This window comes from Electrophorus electricus, chromosome 15, assembly GCF_041902795.1.
Source record: "Electrophorus electricus isolate QZ-2024a chromosome 15, ASM4190279v1, whole genome shotgun sequence".
NCBI classification, from domain to species: Eukaryota; Metazoa; Chordata; class Actinopteri; order Gymnotiformes; family Gymnotidae; genus Electrophorus; species Electrophorus electricus.
The window spans coordinates 2988193-3007911 of NC_137511.1; the positions used below are offsets into that span (position 1 = coordinate 2988193).

Consider the following 19719-nt stretch of genomic DNA (forward strand, 5'->3'; position numbering starts at 1 on the left):
TTATATTTATTAGATAAGACTGCTCCCAGCTACAAACCTTCAGTTCTTTTTAGATATTTCACAAGATACCCATGACATAGGATCACTCTTCATTAAGTGTTTTGGGTTTTATTCAATTGATAAAATTGGATGAACCTTTCAACAACATTTGAGAAATTCACAGTGCAATTGTAAGTTACAGAAGGACAAACCTGTTCAGTGTCATTAGTAAACAAATTCATTAAGACATGTTAGAAATTCATAAGAACTAGCTCTAGAACAGCCTATGAAAGGGCCGTTTCTGCCATGGCTATAAAATGCCCACCTCCCACCACATGGAACATGTGACAAACAGCCATATGCTCATAGTGGTCATACAGCTTTAAAACAATTACAGGTTTAAAAAACAGAATCAGCCAAGAGCAACAAGGCCTTATTCAAACATGCTGCCTCATCAGCTTGATCATCTGGTAGTACATCTCCTGTGGTGTGTCCAAACCCCAGATAAAGTCCAGGTGTTCCCAGTGCTTGATCTGTCGGTGGTACACCAGGTTTGGGATCTGCGTCAATAGCACAGCCACGTCCTGTGGGTCAGCCAGCGTGTCATGCCCTCCGGACCACACTGCCGTGGGCACCTTCATATCCCGCACTCTGTATAGGGGAGGTGTGGACTAGCCGCAGACAAGAGAAACCACATTATGAATGTGCATGCAACTGCTGCATTTGTTTGTACAGTGACGAACCAAAGACTATTGATGTTGCATAGAAAGATTAAGTGCAGTTTACACCAGGAATTATGAACACCCACTTGCTGAAAACTAAACACTAGGTTTCAGAAAACCATTGTAGCGTGATGTGAAAACAGGCCTGGAAATGTTTAATGCATGTGTTACTGAAAGAATAATAGATATTTGAACAAAAGCATACTTGTCCTTACCTGATTGTAATGAGCCATATTGCCAGCTTTTCCATAATTGAATGCCATCAGTTTCCCACTTTTTACAGCCTGTTAAAAGAATTGTGCTTGAGTACTTCATGGGACTTTTTCCAACTATGATAAAAGAATGTGTACCAAGAGTTGGTGTAATTGTTATTCATTCTTACAGAATGTAATGGGTAAGAATTGTGATTTGAATTTCTGTTTATTGTTTAAAGCATCTTAAAAGAATTCAAGCTGCCTATAATTATTTCCAGTCTTGGCATTTGGGCTCATTTAAACCATATTACAAAGTAGCTGGGTGTATTGGACTGAAGGTAAGGTTTACAATCCTATATCCTTGGACATCAATGTGGTCTTAATGAAAATGTAAACAGATGAGTTGTTCTTGAGTACTTTAACAATTAATTTATTCTAAGTTCCAAGCAACCTCAAATGCTCCTCTGAAAGCAAGATTTTAAATTTGCCAATATTTTGACAGACACCAACAAAAGCAAAAATATTTAACACATCACGACTATGAAAACCGTCAACCTTTTAAATTTTTTTTTTATTTTTTTTTTTTTTTTTAAAAAACAAACACCCACACAAACCTTATCAAATGGCATGACAAATTAAGCCTTCTCCACAGCTTCCCAAACAGCAGAAATTTGAGGAGAAGAGAAAAGTGAAAGATCATTTTTAAATAAATAAACAAATTAATGGGAGTAAGGCTGGGCTGACGGAGGTGCTCCATGCACGCATGCAGGGTGTGGGTGGGAGTGTACAGGGTGGGTACAGCTGGCAACATCCATGAGCCAAAGGCAAATGACATTTTACCAATCCCAACGGAGAGAACTACTGCAGGCTCCTTCCAGGATTGCTTTTTATACTCGTTTTCCCACTTTTGGGAAGTTTGTGTCATCTTTTGTAGATTCTGAGGTGCATTAAGGAAAGAGCAGGATGTGAACATGCAGTGGAGATGGGAGCTGGGCCTACCTGAGACCAGTGCACCATGTTTTGCACAGAGGTTCCAGCCGGGCAGTGCGTCGTGTATACAGGCGTCCTGGTCTGGGGAGAGGAAAAACTGATGGGAAGGAGAATGCAATGGCCAAACAATGCTGAAGATGCACTCAGATTTATGGCCCTGGAAACTAAAATGCACAGAAAGGTCTCATCCTAGATCAGCCAAAGAACAGGGAACAGTTTAGACGACTTACCATGTTCAGGTTCTTTTCATCGAAACCGCAAAGGAGAAAGAACATGTTCCCACACAGCATACTGATTGGTTTCTTGCTACAGAATTTGGTAGCGAGAAGCTTAATGAGATAACTCTGCGGCAGAAAGTCTTTCCTTCCAAAGAGGTCCTGAGAATTGAAGCAAACGTTTGGAAAATGTGAACGATCGAATCCATGCCGAGTTACATGTGCGTTCTACAGTATTTTGGCGTGGACTGCGTTGCATGTGATGGCCAGCTTGTGCTCACCCAAACGAGGAACTCTGGGAGGATGGACAGTTTGCTCAAGGGGCTCTCTGTAAAGGCTACTGTGGCTACAGGAGCCAGAGCAAAAAACATCTTGATTTTTTTCACCAGCTCTGGCATTGTGGAAAATGCCATAAAGGCTGCAGACACAAAATAACCAGTCATGGTAACAGTTCTTTCCTTGTCTCACCATTTAACTAACCAAAATGTTCTTAAATTTGTTAACAAAAAGTCTCCTCCTCCCCCTCCACAGTAATTTGAAGAGGTTTGAGCATCTGTTCCAATGCAAAGCATTAATCTGCAACAATATAAATAGTAAGGAATAATCCTCTGATTATTTTCCATAACCTCTGAAGTGAGACAACAAACTTTACCAATAGTGGTTCCCTGAGAATGGCCAACATAGAAGACCTGCTCCTGGCCTGTAGTTTTCGTGATGAAGTTTATCACTGCTGGAAGGTCCTTTTTAGCCATCTCATCGTGGCTTCCATAAACACACACACAGAGCAAGAGAGAAATATGAGACCTTGATTTGCACAAAACATTCAGATGAGTGTTCATCACTGCAAAGGGGAATCATGTGGCTTTAAACTGGAAGAAACACGCTTAAGATGCAAAAGCAATTACGGAACACTTCACATTTCCATATTGCTCAGGAAGTCCAAGTCTTCCAAAAAAAAAAAAAAAAAAAAAAAAGTTTCTAGCAGAGCATAAAATGGATGACTACCTAAACTCCCAGAACTGCTTTTGGTCAGGGTTGAGGCGGACATGTTTTCTGGACCAGGTGTTCCCACGACTGTTTCCCAGCCACACGTCGAAGCCTGCGTCAGCCAGGAAGAAGCCGAGGCTGGTGTTGGGGAGGTTGGTCACCCAGTTGCTGCCTGCAGCCAGGAGACCGTGCTGGAGGAACACCACAGGACTGGGCTCTGGCACAAACAGCACAGGAACACGACGGGAAAATTAATCTGACAGCACATGACTTCAATCTAAAACACCCAAGACCACCATGGAGGAGGACGGTTTCACTTGCAGCCAGCAGGGGGAGCGTGTGCACCAGCTTTCAGTCAAAGCGCTTCACCCTGGGCAATTTTGCCTTTGCTTTTTTGAGAGCTTTATCGCTGATCTCTGTCAGAAACAGGATGTGAGTTGGTCCTCTTGGGAGCACAAACAGAGGGCGGCCTGATAGGATTGTTTTACTTCATACCAGCCATTCTTTCAGCTCCATCCCCCACCCTTACCCCGCAACCCCAACTCACAGCTAGAGCCAGACGAGCTGGCCTGAGCTTTTTGTACTTTACGTAACATCTTGATTATCCCAGAGGAGGAGACAGAGGGGGTGTTTTAACAAGAATTAACCGCAGAGCACAAGGGAACTGGAGTTCACTGCTGAGAAAGCTGATTCAGACCCATTTCCCTCCAACTTTTTTTGGTTTCAAACTGTATTCACCAAGTTTAAGAAGTGATTAAACAAACTAAAACGTTGAACTTGAAGTACATCAAATTCCAGACATCAGCCAGTTTAATTCCTGAAACAAACTAGACTCAACTGGTCATTTTTAATCCACCCTCACGCAGAACGTTCAGACAAAAGTCTACTCTGCTCCTCCTGTGCTTCTTGCAGGCAAGTAGCCACTTGGGGAAGTGAAACATCAGGAAATAGGATGCCTGTACGGTGGCACGGCTAGGCTCCAGCACTCAGCATGCTGAACGCGCTCGCCACTGTGACTCCAGCCACATGCCGTCCGCTGATAACAGCGCTCCACTTATTCATCGCAGACCAAAAATCATTACCATTACAGCCCAGTTTATCCTACACACACACACACACACACACACACACACACACACACACACACACACACACGTGTGTGTGAGGGCTCACTCGCCACACTGGAATCACCTTTGGGACACTTTTTTCAAACCTTCATTTAATATGAAAAAAGGCCGACACTTGGCCAAGGTTTCTTGCAGACCGTGAAATGTTCCAGGAGTGGGATCTGTGACCACGGATTCGCTTAGAAGCCTGACCTACAGGGTTTTCCGCTGTAGTGGTCTCCCCTTGGAATCAAGCTGCTCATTAGGGAAACAGAAGTAATAAATGACAGAGCAAGACCAAGATGATTTCCACAATTCCACAAGCAATATTTTACAAGAGTGTAGACAGAGCCAGACTAAACCACTGCTGACCAGCGCACAGCACGATAGAGCACCCCTGCATCACAAAACTAAAACAAAACCTCTCCTACATCACCACAGAGACGTCCGTTATCAAAAATGGTCAGAGTGGCTCTCAATTATCATAGTCAACAGCCTCTTTGTAAAGGCTTCAATATCAGTCAGTGATTGATTATCTACACCCCCCCACCCTGATTTGCATATACAGAAGCAGGAAGCCCAACATTTCCACATAATCTAAATCTGCACCTTTATTCTGTAGAAAAATATTGCATAAACATCCATATGCAATATGGTGGCGGCATGTTGGACTATAGTACAAAAGTGCAGAACTATATTAAAAAAAAAAAGCCCCTCAAAGCCAAGGTCAAGCGTGGGCTACAACTCCCGTTGAAGTGGTTTTATAACAGCCATAGAATTCCTCCCCTGCACACAGAACGGTGACTAATCCAAAAAAAAAAAAAACCTTTCGTTTCCTCACTGTAATACTGTTTCTAAATTGAGGAGGGCTGAGTGTGGGAAACCATATTTCTTTGTGATGAAACCTTCGTCCTTTCACAGAGGAATGCACCAATCTTTGAAAAAGCATGTGAGTGTGTCAGAGTGCGCAAGACATCCAATTTAGGGGTGGGTGGGCTGAGGCATTGCTATTCTCCACTGACCACGTCAGAGCCGACTGCTAGCTTCTGGGCTGAAACGGTCACGTGGGAAACAACTGCAGGTGCCACGTGATCGTGCCTGTCCTGTCGCCGTGGCGTCAGTCTCACCTTGCAGTGGCTTGCTCTTCACACCGTGTGGGATCCTGTTGACGCTGAGGATGTAGCCGTCCTCGGTGACCACCTCGAACTCCTCCGCTGGGTAGCCCCAGTATCTGATGATCTCGCTCTGTCACAGGCAGACACAGCAAGTCAAACAGCACACACAGGCTCACACCAGTGCTTCGACTCAAGTGAAGGGATAGAAAACCTCAAGGAAAAAGGGAAAGGAAAAAAAAAGGTGATCTGCCATACAATATCAGAATTGTAAAAATATTTCTATACTAAAACATGGCAGCAAGATGCAAAATTTACCATTTCCTGTTGCAATTGCAATTTAAACCTCACTGATTTCATATTATTCAAATAGAACTGCCTGTTTGGTAAATATAAACCCTTGGACTACAGCTTAGAGTAAGCATGGGAACAGGCCTAGAATCTAATAACTCACTCAAACACTGGTACTTGTTGTGCTCCATTGAGAGACACAGGATGCATGTTTGGAATCTGAAACCTGTCTTACAACATTTATGGAAGCATCAGATTACTGCTACCACAACTGTATACTTATACCATTATACTGTACACATAATACAGCCAAGGCATAAAACAAAGCTGTGGGCTCCTGCACAAAAAGATTAACAATTTGTCACTTCAATAACAATTACTTCTGTAGTCTGCAATCAAATTTTCCCCGCCGCTCTACATATTAACATCATTCTAATCAGAAACTTCAAAAGAAACTGTGCTTCTTGGTTCCAGTCGAGCCATGCAATCTCCTCATGCATAATTAAAAGGCACCGCAATTTCACACTCCCCTGGGGGCCTGAATATTCAGCTTTAGGCCTCGAAGCTGTGTTCAGTCTGCCTGTCCCTTTCGCTCGTAGGTTCTAGTCCTGAGTTTCAGAACTGGCTGTGTGTTTTGAGTGGGGTTGAGGGCATGCCCCAAGAACTTGTGCAAGACAGAGCAGGAAAAGACTGTCTACATTTACAGCTCAAGCAAATATAATGCAGGCCACCCGTTGTGTGTCTCAGAACCTTTGATATGTGATTCAATGGCTTATCTAATTGGATTTCCTTGATTTGCTATAAATTGATGACTGAACTGTGCAAATATTTAAGTAGTGATTGCGGCTTATCTCGTGGCTTTAACAGAATTAAAAGAACAGTACTTTTGCTAGTTTCCAAATGCATATGTGCAGCGTTTTAACCAACAGCACCAGCTACTGGCATGTAAAAAAAAATAAAATAATACATTTTTATAGAAAAATGAATTAAATTGCAAAGAAAGTCCCTCCCTCACACTCAAGGCTTCAAAATATGCAATCATTAGAAGGCTCAACCTTCAATCCTCAAAAACATACCAAGGTTGAGAAATGTAATTATTAGTAAAACCTACAACTTCTGTAAAAGTTGTAGATGGCTCACACAACACAACAGTGAGGATAACGTGGGTTCTGTAACAGCACATGGTCAGACTGAACGCTATATCTGTCAGGCAAAAAAAAAAAAACCAAAAAACAACAAAAAGATAGACCATTCATGAGTTTGACTGGCCAGTTAGACTGCAGAACCACAAAACAAGTAATATTAAACATTTCAGTGCAACAAAAATGTTGGTGTTGAGCAATGACTTTTCCAATAAAGCAAACTAAAAGAAAAAAGGCCAATACTGATGTTAATCTCAGCTTCTTGCTGAGAGCATAGGAAACAAACTACCTACAATATTCATATTAACTTCAGGATCCAAGCCAATCTTGCCATTAAACAGAGGCAGCGTCCCCTGTACCAGCCCAGTGGCAAGCAGCCCCAGAAGTAGAAGCAGCCGCACCATCCCTGTGAAGTATCCAGAAAACAGCAGCACATTAATATTAACACACACAGTTTGCTATATGCGGATCCGGGGCTTGATGATGTAGTGTTTAGGGTGCAAGTTTTTCTAGTGGCAAATCAAAGTTTATAGATCGAAAAATTCCAATGAAACAATTCAATTCCGTCCACGACGTTTCCGTGTCGCTATCGTACTTTAATGCATCCAAATGGCATGACTCTTGGCGTAAATGTTGCAAGCATTTCATGAAAAGACAGCTAATACACAGCAGCGATAACTAACAAACACAGCAACACTAAAGCAGTGCCGCTTCAACACGTGTACATAGTTACAATTTTGGACGTTAAACAACGTTGCCAACTCATTTCATAAGGTAAGTTAACAATGCCGATTATCCTACACATCCCTCAGCCCTGTAGGTCACTGTCCTACAAGCAAAACATTTTTGTTTTTGTTTAAATAAATTACTACTTAAAAATCTAATCCCTAAAGCGCTGCCACTCACGTCACCCTTACCTGCGCTCCAGCTGACAAGCCCTATCACGCAGTCATGTGACCTTATAAACGTCGCCGTCCCCGCCCACCGCCTGCCAATCACTCACACGACCCTATGACGCCATAGGCACGTGTCCTGGTCACGTCACGTCGTGATTTCTGTGTCCTGATTTCATGGTCCCGTAAAGCGGTTTTCCGCAAACAAAGGTTAGCAATATTGCCCAATCGGAGCATATTTACATATTGAATACTTTTTACTTTTATCTTTGAAATATCCATATGACTAAATGGACTATTTATTATCACGTGAACACATAGTTATGTGGATAGAAAACAAAACAAAACAAAACAAAGAACACCAAGGGAAAGTTTTGGTTGGCCAACAACATTAAAAAAAAACAACTTCATAACGCTTAAAGGACCCAAGCAACATTTCTAGCGAACAAGTGAACACACCATTTTGAGATTGCTAGTTACTTTTATTTTTCCAAATGTCACGAGTACTTATAGTTGGGGCTGGACTTACTGGGAGCATATGCGCCTATCTGCTACACCGGGGGCTGTTCAGTAAAGTTAGAGTATCCGTGTGGGACAAGTCCAGAGATTCAGGTCAGCATGTTTGTGATGGTCGTGGCTGAGATTGCTCTATGCATACGTTTTCGATGATGAATGTGTAAGGTTATTGTATTTGCAAGATAAGATATACCAGCGCTTAGCTAACCAACCAACTAGCAAGCTTGCTTATTTACAATGGCTGGGTTCATTAGGTAATGTAACGATACCATTTAGCTAACTGGACTACTAGTAAAATACTATTTCTAGCTACCTGTAATATTAGTGATGTTTTTAAAAATATATAATAAGTAAAACTCGCTTCAACATTAATAATATTTTCCTACATTATATCCTGGTTTAATTTTAAGCGCTTCCACAAGAGCATCATTAAAGAAAGCCCTAAAAACACAGTCACGATCAAAAACAAACAGTAATCTATTTGCATGTCCTGTGTACTTTTATAGCCTAAGTATTATCTTTAATAATTATCTAATGATGAGCTTTCTGCTTGACACAGAAGTGATGCGATAAAGTTTTTTTTCTTCTTCTTCTTTTTATCTAAATCCTTGATCTTGGTTTGCAGACAGATCAGGGCCTCGCTGATCAGAGGCCATCCCCTTCCTTTCAGGAGGCGGAAAATGCTTTTAATTAATTAATTATAATTGAGGCAATCGTTACTAACTATAGACTTAATGAAAAATAAATGTAACCACGTTTCAATAACAAGTAGATAATTAATTCACAAAGACTTGTTGTTTGCACAGTACCAACAAACTGTAACGATTAATCTTTCTTTCTTTATAGAGCTCCAATAGTATGAATGATCACTTACTTTGGAAGCAGATGTGTTATTTGTTTGAAGAAAAAAAACCTCATGCCTTTTCACATCTGTGTATTACAGGAGGAAGAATGGCTACAAGCCAAAATCCAAGCAATACATCTTGCACGGTTGACCTCGGTGCTCAGTACCTTACTGCTACACCATATTATGCCAAAGTTCACAAAAGGTGGGACAGTTTCTGCCATTATAAAAACATCTACCAAATCATGCTGTGTCTATATGATGTAAATATGATTCATATTAGTCTTTTTGCTTAGTAATGGATATATTTTCTATCATTCCCATCATAGTCCCAGAGCATTCCTGTTTTTAGTCTTATATTCACTTTTAGTTTTTATGAAGAACTCCTGCTCCATGGGATTATCAAACCCCTTGAAGCCACAATAGAGGGCCTAATCTCTAATGAAGAGGGCAGTGTTAACTACGTAACTCCTTCCGGAGTGTCTTCCATTGTCAAACACTACCTCAAAGAATCAGGTACTTTCTCCTTCACTTATGGGCTTTCTTGTGAGGGTTATGGTGTTATTAGGCAGAAATGTACTGTCGGTTACTTTAATGATCAACTTTATTAGCTTCAGTTTCAGAGTACTATTCATATTAAAAGTGTAAAATCCACGAGGCACGCCTGTCATACATATTCTAAAAGGAAAGAACATGAGTTACTGATATGCATCAAAGGCAGTTTGATGAATAAAGGGATTTTTCATTTGTACAATACATGTCTTCACTTGAAATACGATGGTATCTAACTCCTTGCAGACAAGGTCGGAGTTTAATGCTGAGGCCCAGTGTTATTGGAACCGTATGAGAATTGATCAGATCTAAAATTACTGAGAAGTGGTGTTGCTAATTGAAACAAAAAAGAAAAAGCAACATTTCTAATCACATTAGAGCACCGTGCTCAAAAATGTGAGCTGTGAAGGGCATGATTCACAGTATACAGAGCGTTGTGCTGCACTGGGCTTTGTACTGCTGTGTCTGACATGTCTAACACACTAAAAATGTAGTTCATTATAACCTAGAAGCCCTTTGGTTTTGAAATGATACATCTGTGATCATTTATTGGCTAAATGTTGTTGTGCTAGGAGATGCTTCTGCTTTGTTGTGTAACAGAATTCTGTTTACTGAAATCATGCTTGGGTAACATTGTTCCAAGTAGTTCAGCCATTGGCCCAGTGTCTCCCTTCTTTTGAAATCTCTGTACAGTTTCCTGTAGAGAGCAAAGAGCCTTTGACAACACTGCATATGCTGAGATCACAGAGGACATTTAGAGAGTGACACTAGAGTCTAGAGTTCTAGACTTTGTGGAAGATGTTTTATGGTTCATATGTGCAAGAACAAAGGCAAAAAGACATTGTGATATTTGAGCCCTTGCAGAGAAAAACCATAAATGAGCCATTTCCCCTTTTTGTGTAATCAGTTATTTTAGTTTTTGATTATGTATAACCCTTACATTTAAATATCCTTTATTTAGACTTACATTACTTCATTTAATACTTTAAGACATTTAATATTTACACTTGCAATAAAGTTGTATATTATTGTTTTTATTTTGTAGACTGCAGAAAAACAAGAAATGGACATGTGTGGTTTCTCAGTGCTCATTTGTTAAAAAGCTGATGTTGATCTGGTAAATGTGTGCTTGGTTTTTATCGAGATTAAATCGTGCGTGTTGCCCTTTACAAGTTAAGATGCGGTGTGTTTAAGGCCCTATGCGTGAGGGGAGTTGGGTTTAAAACTGCTTTAGGAGCCTGTCTTCATTATGTAAACTCAGCGACCAGCACAGTCACTGCTAAGCCTACATGTCACCAAGAAAGGTCCAAATGGTTTGTGCAAACTCATGAATGCTGTGTGCTACAAGGGCTAAGTGAAGGAGACTATAAATAGGATGGTGTGGTGATTAATCATTACCCTAAGTCAATCATGTTACTCATCTGCTCCATGTACAATGATGCATCATGAAAATGTGTCATAGTTTATTATGTGCAGCTCTGAAAATGTTATGGAGCTTGAGGTTGAAGCGTTGTGAGGGTTATGCCTGTCTTCTGTTGGTTGGCTCAGGGTGGAGCTGGTTAGGACCACACTCAGTTAAGTCAGGGTTCTGGAAGAAGGTTTGTCATCCCATTCTTTCCTTCAGACATCCATATCAGAATATCTTTAGGTTTTGCAACCTTACAGTTGATCATAAACCTTGTGACTGAAGATCATAGGTGTTCCAAAGTTTGTGAACATGCTTGAGTTTTATGACCGAAAGTTGGCTCGGGTCCTGTAGCATGAGACAGACGCACTTAAAAAAGATGGTTTAGTAATATCCGCTTCTTTAACTGGGTATTGTCATGTCTATCTAACATCATACCGTTTAGCTAAAAATACTGAGGACACCATCAAGGAAATTATGAACTCTGCAATGTCTGTGGATGCTGATGGAATTGACAGTTTATCAAATGACTGCACTGGCTTTAGTTGTTTTGAGTTTAGGTCCTAGGGGTGCAAATTATGGCGACTTCATTTTTAAGAAGCATGTCAACGCTTCACCATCTGCCTCCCCACTTACACTGGCCTCCCTGTTTTCAATGTGGTAGCTTTGCAAGGCATGAGTGAAATTCCAACATCACAAAAATACCAGTGTGTTGCAGCAGTTCACACCTTTTTCTACCACCAAAATAACGGTGTAATAAAACCAATCGCATCATTGCTTGTTTAACCTCACATGCAGTCAGCATCACTGACTCTCTCTCTCTTTTACTCTCTCCTATCCTGACGATCCTGGCTCCTCACGACCCCATCCCGAGCAGGAGCCCACGTGCTCTTTGGCCATCACGTCACCCACGTTTGTTGCAAGGGGTCTGGCTGGGAGGTGCACCAGAAGGGGGGCTCACCAGAGCAGTTTGACGTGGTGGTTTTAACCATGCCTGTCCCACAGATACTGCAATTACAAGGAGACATCAGCTCCTGTGAGTGCAATGTCCCACGTGCACACTCATTTAACTGTGGTCACGTATTACAGTACTAGTCTGTGCTGAGTCTTCACACACTTTAAACATTTGACTTTATAAATACCATATTCCCCTGTTCTTGTGGTGTTGTTTTTGTTGTTGTTTTTTTGTTATTTTCCCCCAATATGTATGCCGGGCAAATAGTTTCTGCCCACACGCTGTCGCATGTGAAATGCAACATTTTCCCTGCGTCCTATTGTGGTGAGACGCAGCGATTGTTTGGGTGTGCTGCTGTTCTGCATGCACCACTAGACTTTCAGTGACATCCTAAGCCCATAATCCCACTTCACTTCCACGAGGAAGCTGGAATCCATAACTCTGAGTGGCAGGGGCACATATGGCTTGCCCGTAAGTCTCCTGGATGATCTCAGACACGCTCTCTTCCTTCTCCCGACAGTCAGCTGATTGCCAGGTAGCCTGCCACGAGCGAGATGCACCCCCCCCCCACCCGACGCCTGACACCTCGCATCGCCATACAAATCTATGTTTGTGGCGTGAAGTCTTAAATCCAACAGTAAATCCGAACTCCTAACAGACAAGTATGGAGTTGGGAGGAGGGGTAGGTCAGGATTCTCTGGAGTGTGTCGGAGGTTCTGGGGATCGGTGAGTAAAATGGCTAGCAAGCGGTCAAAAGGTCACTGTGTCTAGGGTCAGAAAGGAGCCAGCGGATGGAAAACGGGATGAGATGGCTGTACACGGCGCTGGGAACACTATCGGACAGAAATGGGAGCCGAAGTAGGGCAGAGCCGGATGGCTTTCCGCGCTGCCGACACTCACTGGAGCAGACATGCCATGGCTGCTGAAAAATTCATGTAAAGTGGCGTGAATGGCTTTGTGGGGGCCAGGTCTTTGCCGTTGTAAGGCATACAGTGTGGACTTTGGATGACTGCTTGAATTCTGGGGGAATAAGGAAGTTAAATTGTTACAGGTCATTGAGAGATAATGGCTTAGTTCTCTATCCTCAGTGCTCAGTCTGAAAGGAGCCAGTAGTGACTGTTCATTCCTTAGAAATGCAGGCATGCTAGGAATAGATTTGGTGACTGGGAATCTCCAGTAGACTTCTCTGCTAATTTATGGCAGATTTTCCAAATCAGTTATTTTAAAACCACTTCAAGAAGTGCATGTTTGTTTGTTTTTTACACATTAAAAGTTATACTGTTTGCTGTTATCACTCATTTAATCTCGAGAAGCTTGATGTGTTCAGCACAAAACCAAGCAGGAAAGAAGCAGTGATTTTAGGATGATCTTTGGATGATCTTAGTAAATGCTTTGCTCTTTTTTTTCTCCTTTTACTTTGTTACTTTAATTTTAGGCTTTCTTAGTTTATTTTTAGTAGAATATGAGTGAATGTGAGAATCTTTCTTTTAATTCTGCATATTAATGCCCATATTTTGTTCTTTTGTTCTTGGAATGGTGATCTAAATTAATTCCAACACAAGCTAGCAGTTAGATATCTTTAAGTATACAGTAGTTCCTCTTGATTACATACACTTTTATCCAGACAGGTGTTGGGGATGGGTAGAATAGGAATTTCATAGTTTTCCATCTTTCATTTAATAACACTTTACTACATATTAATAGCTGCATATTAATATATGATGTTACAATTAACAATGCAGTTTACCATCACCTATTAATTATGTGTGTTCAAGACTAACAGCTAACAGTAGAAAACTAGTCCCAGTTATTCACAGGCGCTGGATTTGAGTTGGAATGATGTCACCCCGTCTTAGACCTGCAGTGACAGAAACTGAACAGGTGGTGGCAGCAGTCAGGTGCGACGCACTACTGTTTGCACAGTCACGGAGATGCGATCTGGAAACAGTTTTACACCAATTCAAGATACACACCAAAAAAAAAAAGAAAAAAAAAAAAGACTCCCTCTCACTTCCTGCCTACTCAACAGAATTTTAAAATCATCAGAGAATGTTTTTTATATAACAACTTCATATGACTTTTTAAAATCTAAATAGTACATTTTAAATCTCGGACTGTCCATTTTACTTTTTAAGTGTGTTTAAAGATCCTTTACTTTGGTTCTAAGCCCCTTCATGGAAATCAGTATGTGAATATGTCTGTTCACGCCGGGGGGCGACGACACACGACATTATAGGTCAGCTTATCTATTGGTGGCCCAGTGAACAGTTTTGCACTTGAAGATGAAGAAAAATACACTCCTTTGTCTGTCTGTGTGTGTGTCTGTATTTTCATGTGCCGCTCACACTGAATGAGACATAGAGAATAACATATTTTTCTCATTTCTTTCATGTCTTCATACTTCCCCAGAGTTCAGAGAGTATGGCTACATCTCAACTCAGAAGAGAAAGTAAAATGAATCAAAAGCTTCAGAACTGTCTTGAAAGCACTTCCACTGGGATTTGGACCATTTTACAATGTTTCTGAAAGGTCCCTTCCTTTGTTCAATAGCGAAACTAAGCCTTTATCAAAGGTTGACAGTCTCGCATCAATGTAAAACTTTACAGCATTTTTGGTTAAAATAAAAAAGAATTATTAAGTTTGGCCAGCTGCTTAAAGATCTAATACAAACGCTGCGTTTAAACCAGATAGCTCCCTTAAAAAAACAACAACAACAAAAAAAAAAGATGGTTTGCTGGATTTTTCATTTTGAAAGTGCAGGTTGTTTTGGTCATCTGTGCCATGTTGTCCATTTGGTACCGTTTGGTTGCCACAGTCCAGAATGATGGCCGCAGATGGGCCTCCGCATACATCACAGAATGTAGTCCAAACGTGGTGTTCCTGCAGTCCTGCTACTTCCCCTGGCGGCCGTGAGGGCAGACGGAGAGGTGCCATGGCTCAAAAGGTGAATAAGCTCGGCACGGCCTGAGGGCCCGCGACCCGCCTGATGTAAATCCACATGCTTCTAGACCTTATTTGTTTCCCAGTAATATATAATCAAATATTTGGGGCTGGCAGTTTGACTTGGTTCCTGGAGTGCACGTTTAGGGAAGAGGTGTCCTTTTATGTAGTGAGCCTTGCCAATTCATTTGCCAAAACTTTAACATGTTCAGCTGCAGCCAAGTCCTTGATAGATTCTGTTTTCTTTTTTGGGCAGAACCCTCCCATCCTCCCCAAAATCACCTCTCCACTTCCATAATGTTTGGATGTTTTTCATCAAAACTCCTTTTATTCTCGAGCTGAGGCTAAATGTCTGTTGTCACTGACATTCTCAGCCAGCTGCCAGAAATTAACATGAGAGGGAGGAATGTGGCTTTTGCAATAGCTGGCGCACCCCGCCCGACTCTGAGTGACATAAGAGCGCTCGAGCGCTCTCGGGCCTGCTGGCCTCACGTGACCGAGCTCCGCGCTCGGCCGTGGCATCACGCAGCAGCAGGTCACGTAGGCCCGAGCGCGCCAGTCCGGCCGGCTGGCGGGGCACGGGTTTCACGGACCCTCCAGGCTGAGCTCGGGGCGTCCAGAGCACGGCGGGGACCAGGCTGCGCCTGTGCATGCGCGGATGTAATTGATAACAGGTGGCTGGGCCTGTTCCCCAGCAAGGCAGAGCGAGGGGGGAACGTGCGTTTCAAAATTAGAATGTGATCAGAATTCACTTCCAGTTTGGCAAGCACAGAGGAACAAGTTCTGCTTTTGTGGTTAAAGACAGAGCAGCCGTAAAACAGGAAGCAAACCCGCTGCCTAGAAAAACTTTATGACCTTTTCTTTTCTATGCTTTACTGCTTCGTGCCACTCTTTTTTTTTTTTTTTATCGGTAATATTTTGGACGGTACATTCTTAGTAATTTCGCCAACTAAAAAGTTTGCCAGGTCTGGTGTGAAATATTGCCCGTCGAGGCAGATAATCCTCACCATCTTTTAATCTTCAGTTTGTGTAAAACCTAAAGGAATCCGATGACTTCAACCTTAGGATGTGATTAAACACTTCCTCTTTTTTGCTGAAGTTTTACAAAGGCAGAGGAACTGGGTGCAGAAACAGGTAAGACGTTGGGCAAGCTGGACTTTGTCCTTTCAAGCCTTAGATGACCGCGTCTACCGAACTCTGAACCCTAAACCCAGACTCACACGGCTGCTGTCCATCGGCTTCTTACAGGTTCGGGGTATCCGAGCGTGTGCAAGCTGGCAGGGGGGAGGGGCATATCGCGTCGACTGTGCCGGCCAGCTGCCCGGAGGAGGGGCGGTCACGCACTGTGGTGCCGGTTCCATTACCCCCGCGTCCCCGCGGCCGCTGACTGATGGCGAGCCCACACCCTTTCCTATTGTCAAGCACCTACTTTTATTTCCTGAGCGCTACGGTCAAGTCCAGCGCTGGCAGTACACGCTGGACTCCCTGAGCATGTGGGCCTTTTTCAGATTACATCATTTTGCAGATATTTGAATGGCTGTTTTGGGTTTTTTCCCCCATCCTTCCTTTTTGCCTGGCGTACCTTTATGTCCCCAGTAGTTGCGCTTCTGCAGATCCCTCTTTTTTTCCTCAGCTCCATCCTCCTGTTGGCCTTGAAACTCTGCTGATATTGAGAAACATGATTCTTCATTTCTAATGAAATTAAAGCTCTATTTTTGGCAGACTGACTCTCTCATGTGGTAATCAGTCTGCCTGGCTGTGTTATTCGATTTGGGGCTTGACTATGAGATAAGTACCCTACTTATCCTTTTAGGGTCTCTCTCTCTCTCTCTCTCTCTCTCTCTCTCTCTCTCTCTCTCCCCCCCCCCCCCCATCCCGCCCTCCTTTTTTCCATTTTGTTTTGGTCTGGCTACTTTTTAATCAGCACCTCTTATAACAGGTACAGCGGGACGCTGTGGTACCCTTAAAATGTAGCCCGTGCTTTGATCGTTCTCTTCCACAAAACATAAATATCCGAGCATATCATTTTGCAAGCAATTACCTTGAGCTGCTGTCCGTGCTTGGAATACAATTAGTGTGTCAAGTTACATCATCTTCCTCTGAGATAGAGAGTCTCTCTTTGTCTCCCGTCGAGTGTATGGCTGTCTGGCTTTGCTGATTTCAGGTCTGTGAGTCTGGTATGATGTAATCCCTTGTTCTGACTCCCGACAGCGACGCATGGTCTCTTCCCTGCACAGTCTGGGTGCCGGGTTCTAAATGGAGAATGCTCTCGCTCTCTCGCTCTCTCTCTTTTCTTGTGCTGTTCTCTCAGAGGTGCTGAGGAGACCAAACAATGTAGGCAGTGTTTGTTTTTGTTTGTTTGTTTGTTTACCCCTCTGTTTGTAATTAGGTTACTCACCTTGCAGTAGTTTGCCAATGGCAACATGCAAAGGAGTGCTTGTTTCCTTTGTGTCTGGTTATTTTGTGACAGGACCAAGTGTTTGGTAATATATTCCTTTTAGTGTGTGAATTTTTGAATGGAAGTGAACAACAGAACAGAACAGTTTCCATGATCACATAGCTGATACAGAAACAGGACTCGTGCCGTAGTTTTATGCTACAATATCCTTTATAGTTATTTATAATTATCTTAGGCCACCTTTCAGATGTTACAATGATGCAACATATTATCCGTGTGATAATTTGCACCTTATAAAATATTGGTGCTGGTAGTGTCATTAACCTCCTTAATGTCTAAACTCCAGCTGTCTGTTTCAAAGACAGAAAAGCTTCATGGGAAAGTAGGAGCAATGGTTAAAGTGTAAAGTTCACAGTCCAGGAAAGGCTGCTAACACCAAAGACAGCTGGTGTGATTCGAAATCTCTATCACTTGGTCTAGACCATCATTAGTTTAAATAGCTGACATTTATGACGAGGGATACTTATGGGAACTGGTTGTGATCAATGCCAGGGTTAACTCGCGTGCTGGTAGAATGAGCTCAAAAATTAGATCCTGAAACACTGAAATTAATACGATCTGTCTTTTTTTTTTAATGTTTTTTTTATTCACATCCATCTGTATGGCTTTTATTCTGGACACCAGTGGAGGAAACTTTCAACCCATACTGCGTACTCCCAAGCGGTCAATACAGAAGGGGTTCTGTTCTTCCTCAAGAATACTTCCAGTTCCCACCAGCAGTAGTTTTAGGCCATGGCGTAGGAGTTAGATTGTGTTTTGCTGGATGTCTCACCTTTGACCTCCCTGCTTAGGCCTGCTGTTCACTTCCACTCGCATAGCTCCAAAGTACAAGACAAGATGCACAAATTCCTGCAGTAATACATGGTGGCATGAACGTCTGCCATAATGATTAATGCCATCTTAGGAATGTATGTGGAAATTGGGTGACAAAGCCCGCTGTGTAAATGTGGGAGCAGTAGCTCAGCTTACGAGGCATTACCAGCTCAGGAATAAACTGGGCTTCTTCGGCGCAGTAGTTTCGGCACTCGGCCGGCATGCAGGAAGTCTCCGATTTAAACGGCCCTGTCCAGAACTACTCGGAGTGCCAGTTCGCCTTCTATTGCTGGGACAGCAGTAGCTGTTAGACAAGCCCACGGACCCTTAGCAGCAGAATTGCATTTACAGCATCAGTGCCGTAGTTCTGATGCCTGTAAACTGTAACGGAGATGCATTTTACTCGTCTTCTACTTTTGTGTCAGTTTCGCCTGTTCCCTGGGCTTTTTCTACAGTTTCCCATTTAGTACAATGGCAAGTCACATGTGGATTGGCAAAGAAAATTACTGTTATAGACTATATAATGTTTAGTGTTTTCTAGGCTTAACGAATAGTTTTATTATCCAAGCCAAAAATTCATCAGCATGATGTAATAAGTAGAAATAATGAATTCAGAGCTTTTGCAATATTAATAAATCATAAAAAGCATGTGTGTTAAATTAGGGGCTCCCAAGAGGAACAGTTGCCTAACTGGGATGTGCCCTGTAACTGCCCTATGACTGGCACTGGCAGAATTTTAGTTTGGGACCCAGTCATAGGCAAAGACTTTCATGCGTGAGATCCCAAAAAAAGCACAACTGGCTCAACTCTCCATGTGGTCAGCTATGCATAAACAGAACAGGGAAGTCAGCGTTCTCCTTCAAGCAAATCCATCTGCCCATATTGGTGCTCTTCAGTAGGGGAGTCTTAGGAAGCCTGGAAATTGGCAGCAGCTCACGGAGGGAACGTAATTGGCCTAATATTTTTTAAAAAGTAATTACATTGCATTTATTTTATCATGCTAACAGTTGTAACAGACTGCAAATCCTCCACATAGGTTTTGGCTGCCACTGGGGACTTTTGGTTTGCGGTACTTTCTTCATTTATGTTGCATTCAAAGTCAAAGTCCTATTAGCTCTCTGTTGTTCAGTGAAAAATCGGAGCACTGCACTATTAAACATTAGACTCTCAGTCCTTGAACTGAACACAGTGTAGTCTGAAATCTGGAAGATTTTCCAAAGCACAGTAAGTGATTGGGAGTCTGAAAGGCTTCCCAGCCTGGCAAAGCTCACAGAGCTTCAGATAATCTCTTGCCTTGGTGTGCCAAGAGTGAAAGCCATCACTGAATAGCAGCATGATTTGGATTAGAACAGAAGATGAATGAGCACTGGATTGCCCTCCAAATTAAAAGGGACTCTGAAATGCCTGTTTCTGATTTCCTAGTGGAAATGCCTGTTTCTGTTTTAGTGTTGAGAGCCGGGAAAAGCTCCGACCAACTGTGTGACTTACGGATACGGAGAAACTGCCCCTTCTGCCAGCCACCTCGGAATCACGACTAACAGCAGCATTTGTGTGTCGATTCTCTTCTTAATCTGTTTTCGGTACACATTCCCTCTTTAATTTTAA

At 42.4% G+C, this 19719-nt stretch overlaps 2 protein-coding genes across 12 annotated transcripts in view; one reads left to right on the forward strand and one right to left on the reverse strand.

The window, feature by feature from the left end:
* Nucleotides 1-92: 92 nt before the first annotated feature.
* Nucleotides 93-7709, reverse strand: lipf (lipase, gastric). Its single transcript, XM_027013442.3, has 10 exons — nucleotides 7656-7709; nucleotides 7032-7144; nucleotides 5321-5438; nucleotides 3106-3304; nucleotides 2753-2862; nucleotides 2382-2518; nucleotides 2116-2262; nucleotides 1895-1966; nucleotides 917-985; nucleotides 93-650 (listed from the first exon to the last, which is right to left on the reverse strand). Exons 2-10 carry the CDS (start codon nucleotides 7140-7142, stop codon nucleotides 417-419), a joined length of 1197 nt encoding a protein of 398 aa, XP_026869243.2. The 5' UTR covers nucleotides 7143-7144; nucleotides 7656-7709; the 3' UTR covers nucleotides 93-416.
* Nucleotides 7710-7767: 58 nt separating this feature from the next.
* Nucleotides 7768-19719, forward strand: part of rnls (renalase, FAD-dependent amine oxidase) — a 39413-nt gene continuing 27461 nt past the window's right edge. For 8 of the 11 annotated variants that reach the window (XR_003410877.3, XR_014117215.1, XR_014117214.1 and 5 more), the window contains exons 1-4: nucleotides 8016-8243; nucleotides 9091-9196; nucleotides 9362-9507; nucleotides 11826-11984. Coding sequence is in view for 8 of the 11 variants with exons in the window: in XM_027013428.3 (XP_026869229.2) it covers nucleotides 8126-8243; nucleotides 9091-9196; nucleotides 9362-9507; nucleotides 11826-11984 (529 nt within the window). In the remaining 3 variants the exon portion in view is untranslated. Of the gene's footprint in view, nucleotides 7842-8014; nucleotides 8244-9090; nucleotides 9197-9361; nucleotides 9508-11825; nucleotides 11985-19719 lie in introns of those variants that run through there. The other 3 variants (XM_081697796.1, XM_081697794.1, XM_081697797.1) reach the window with 3 other exon arrangements.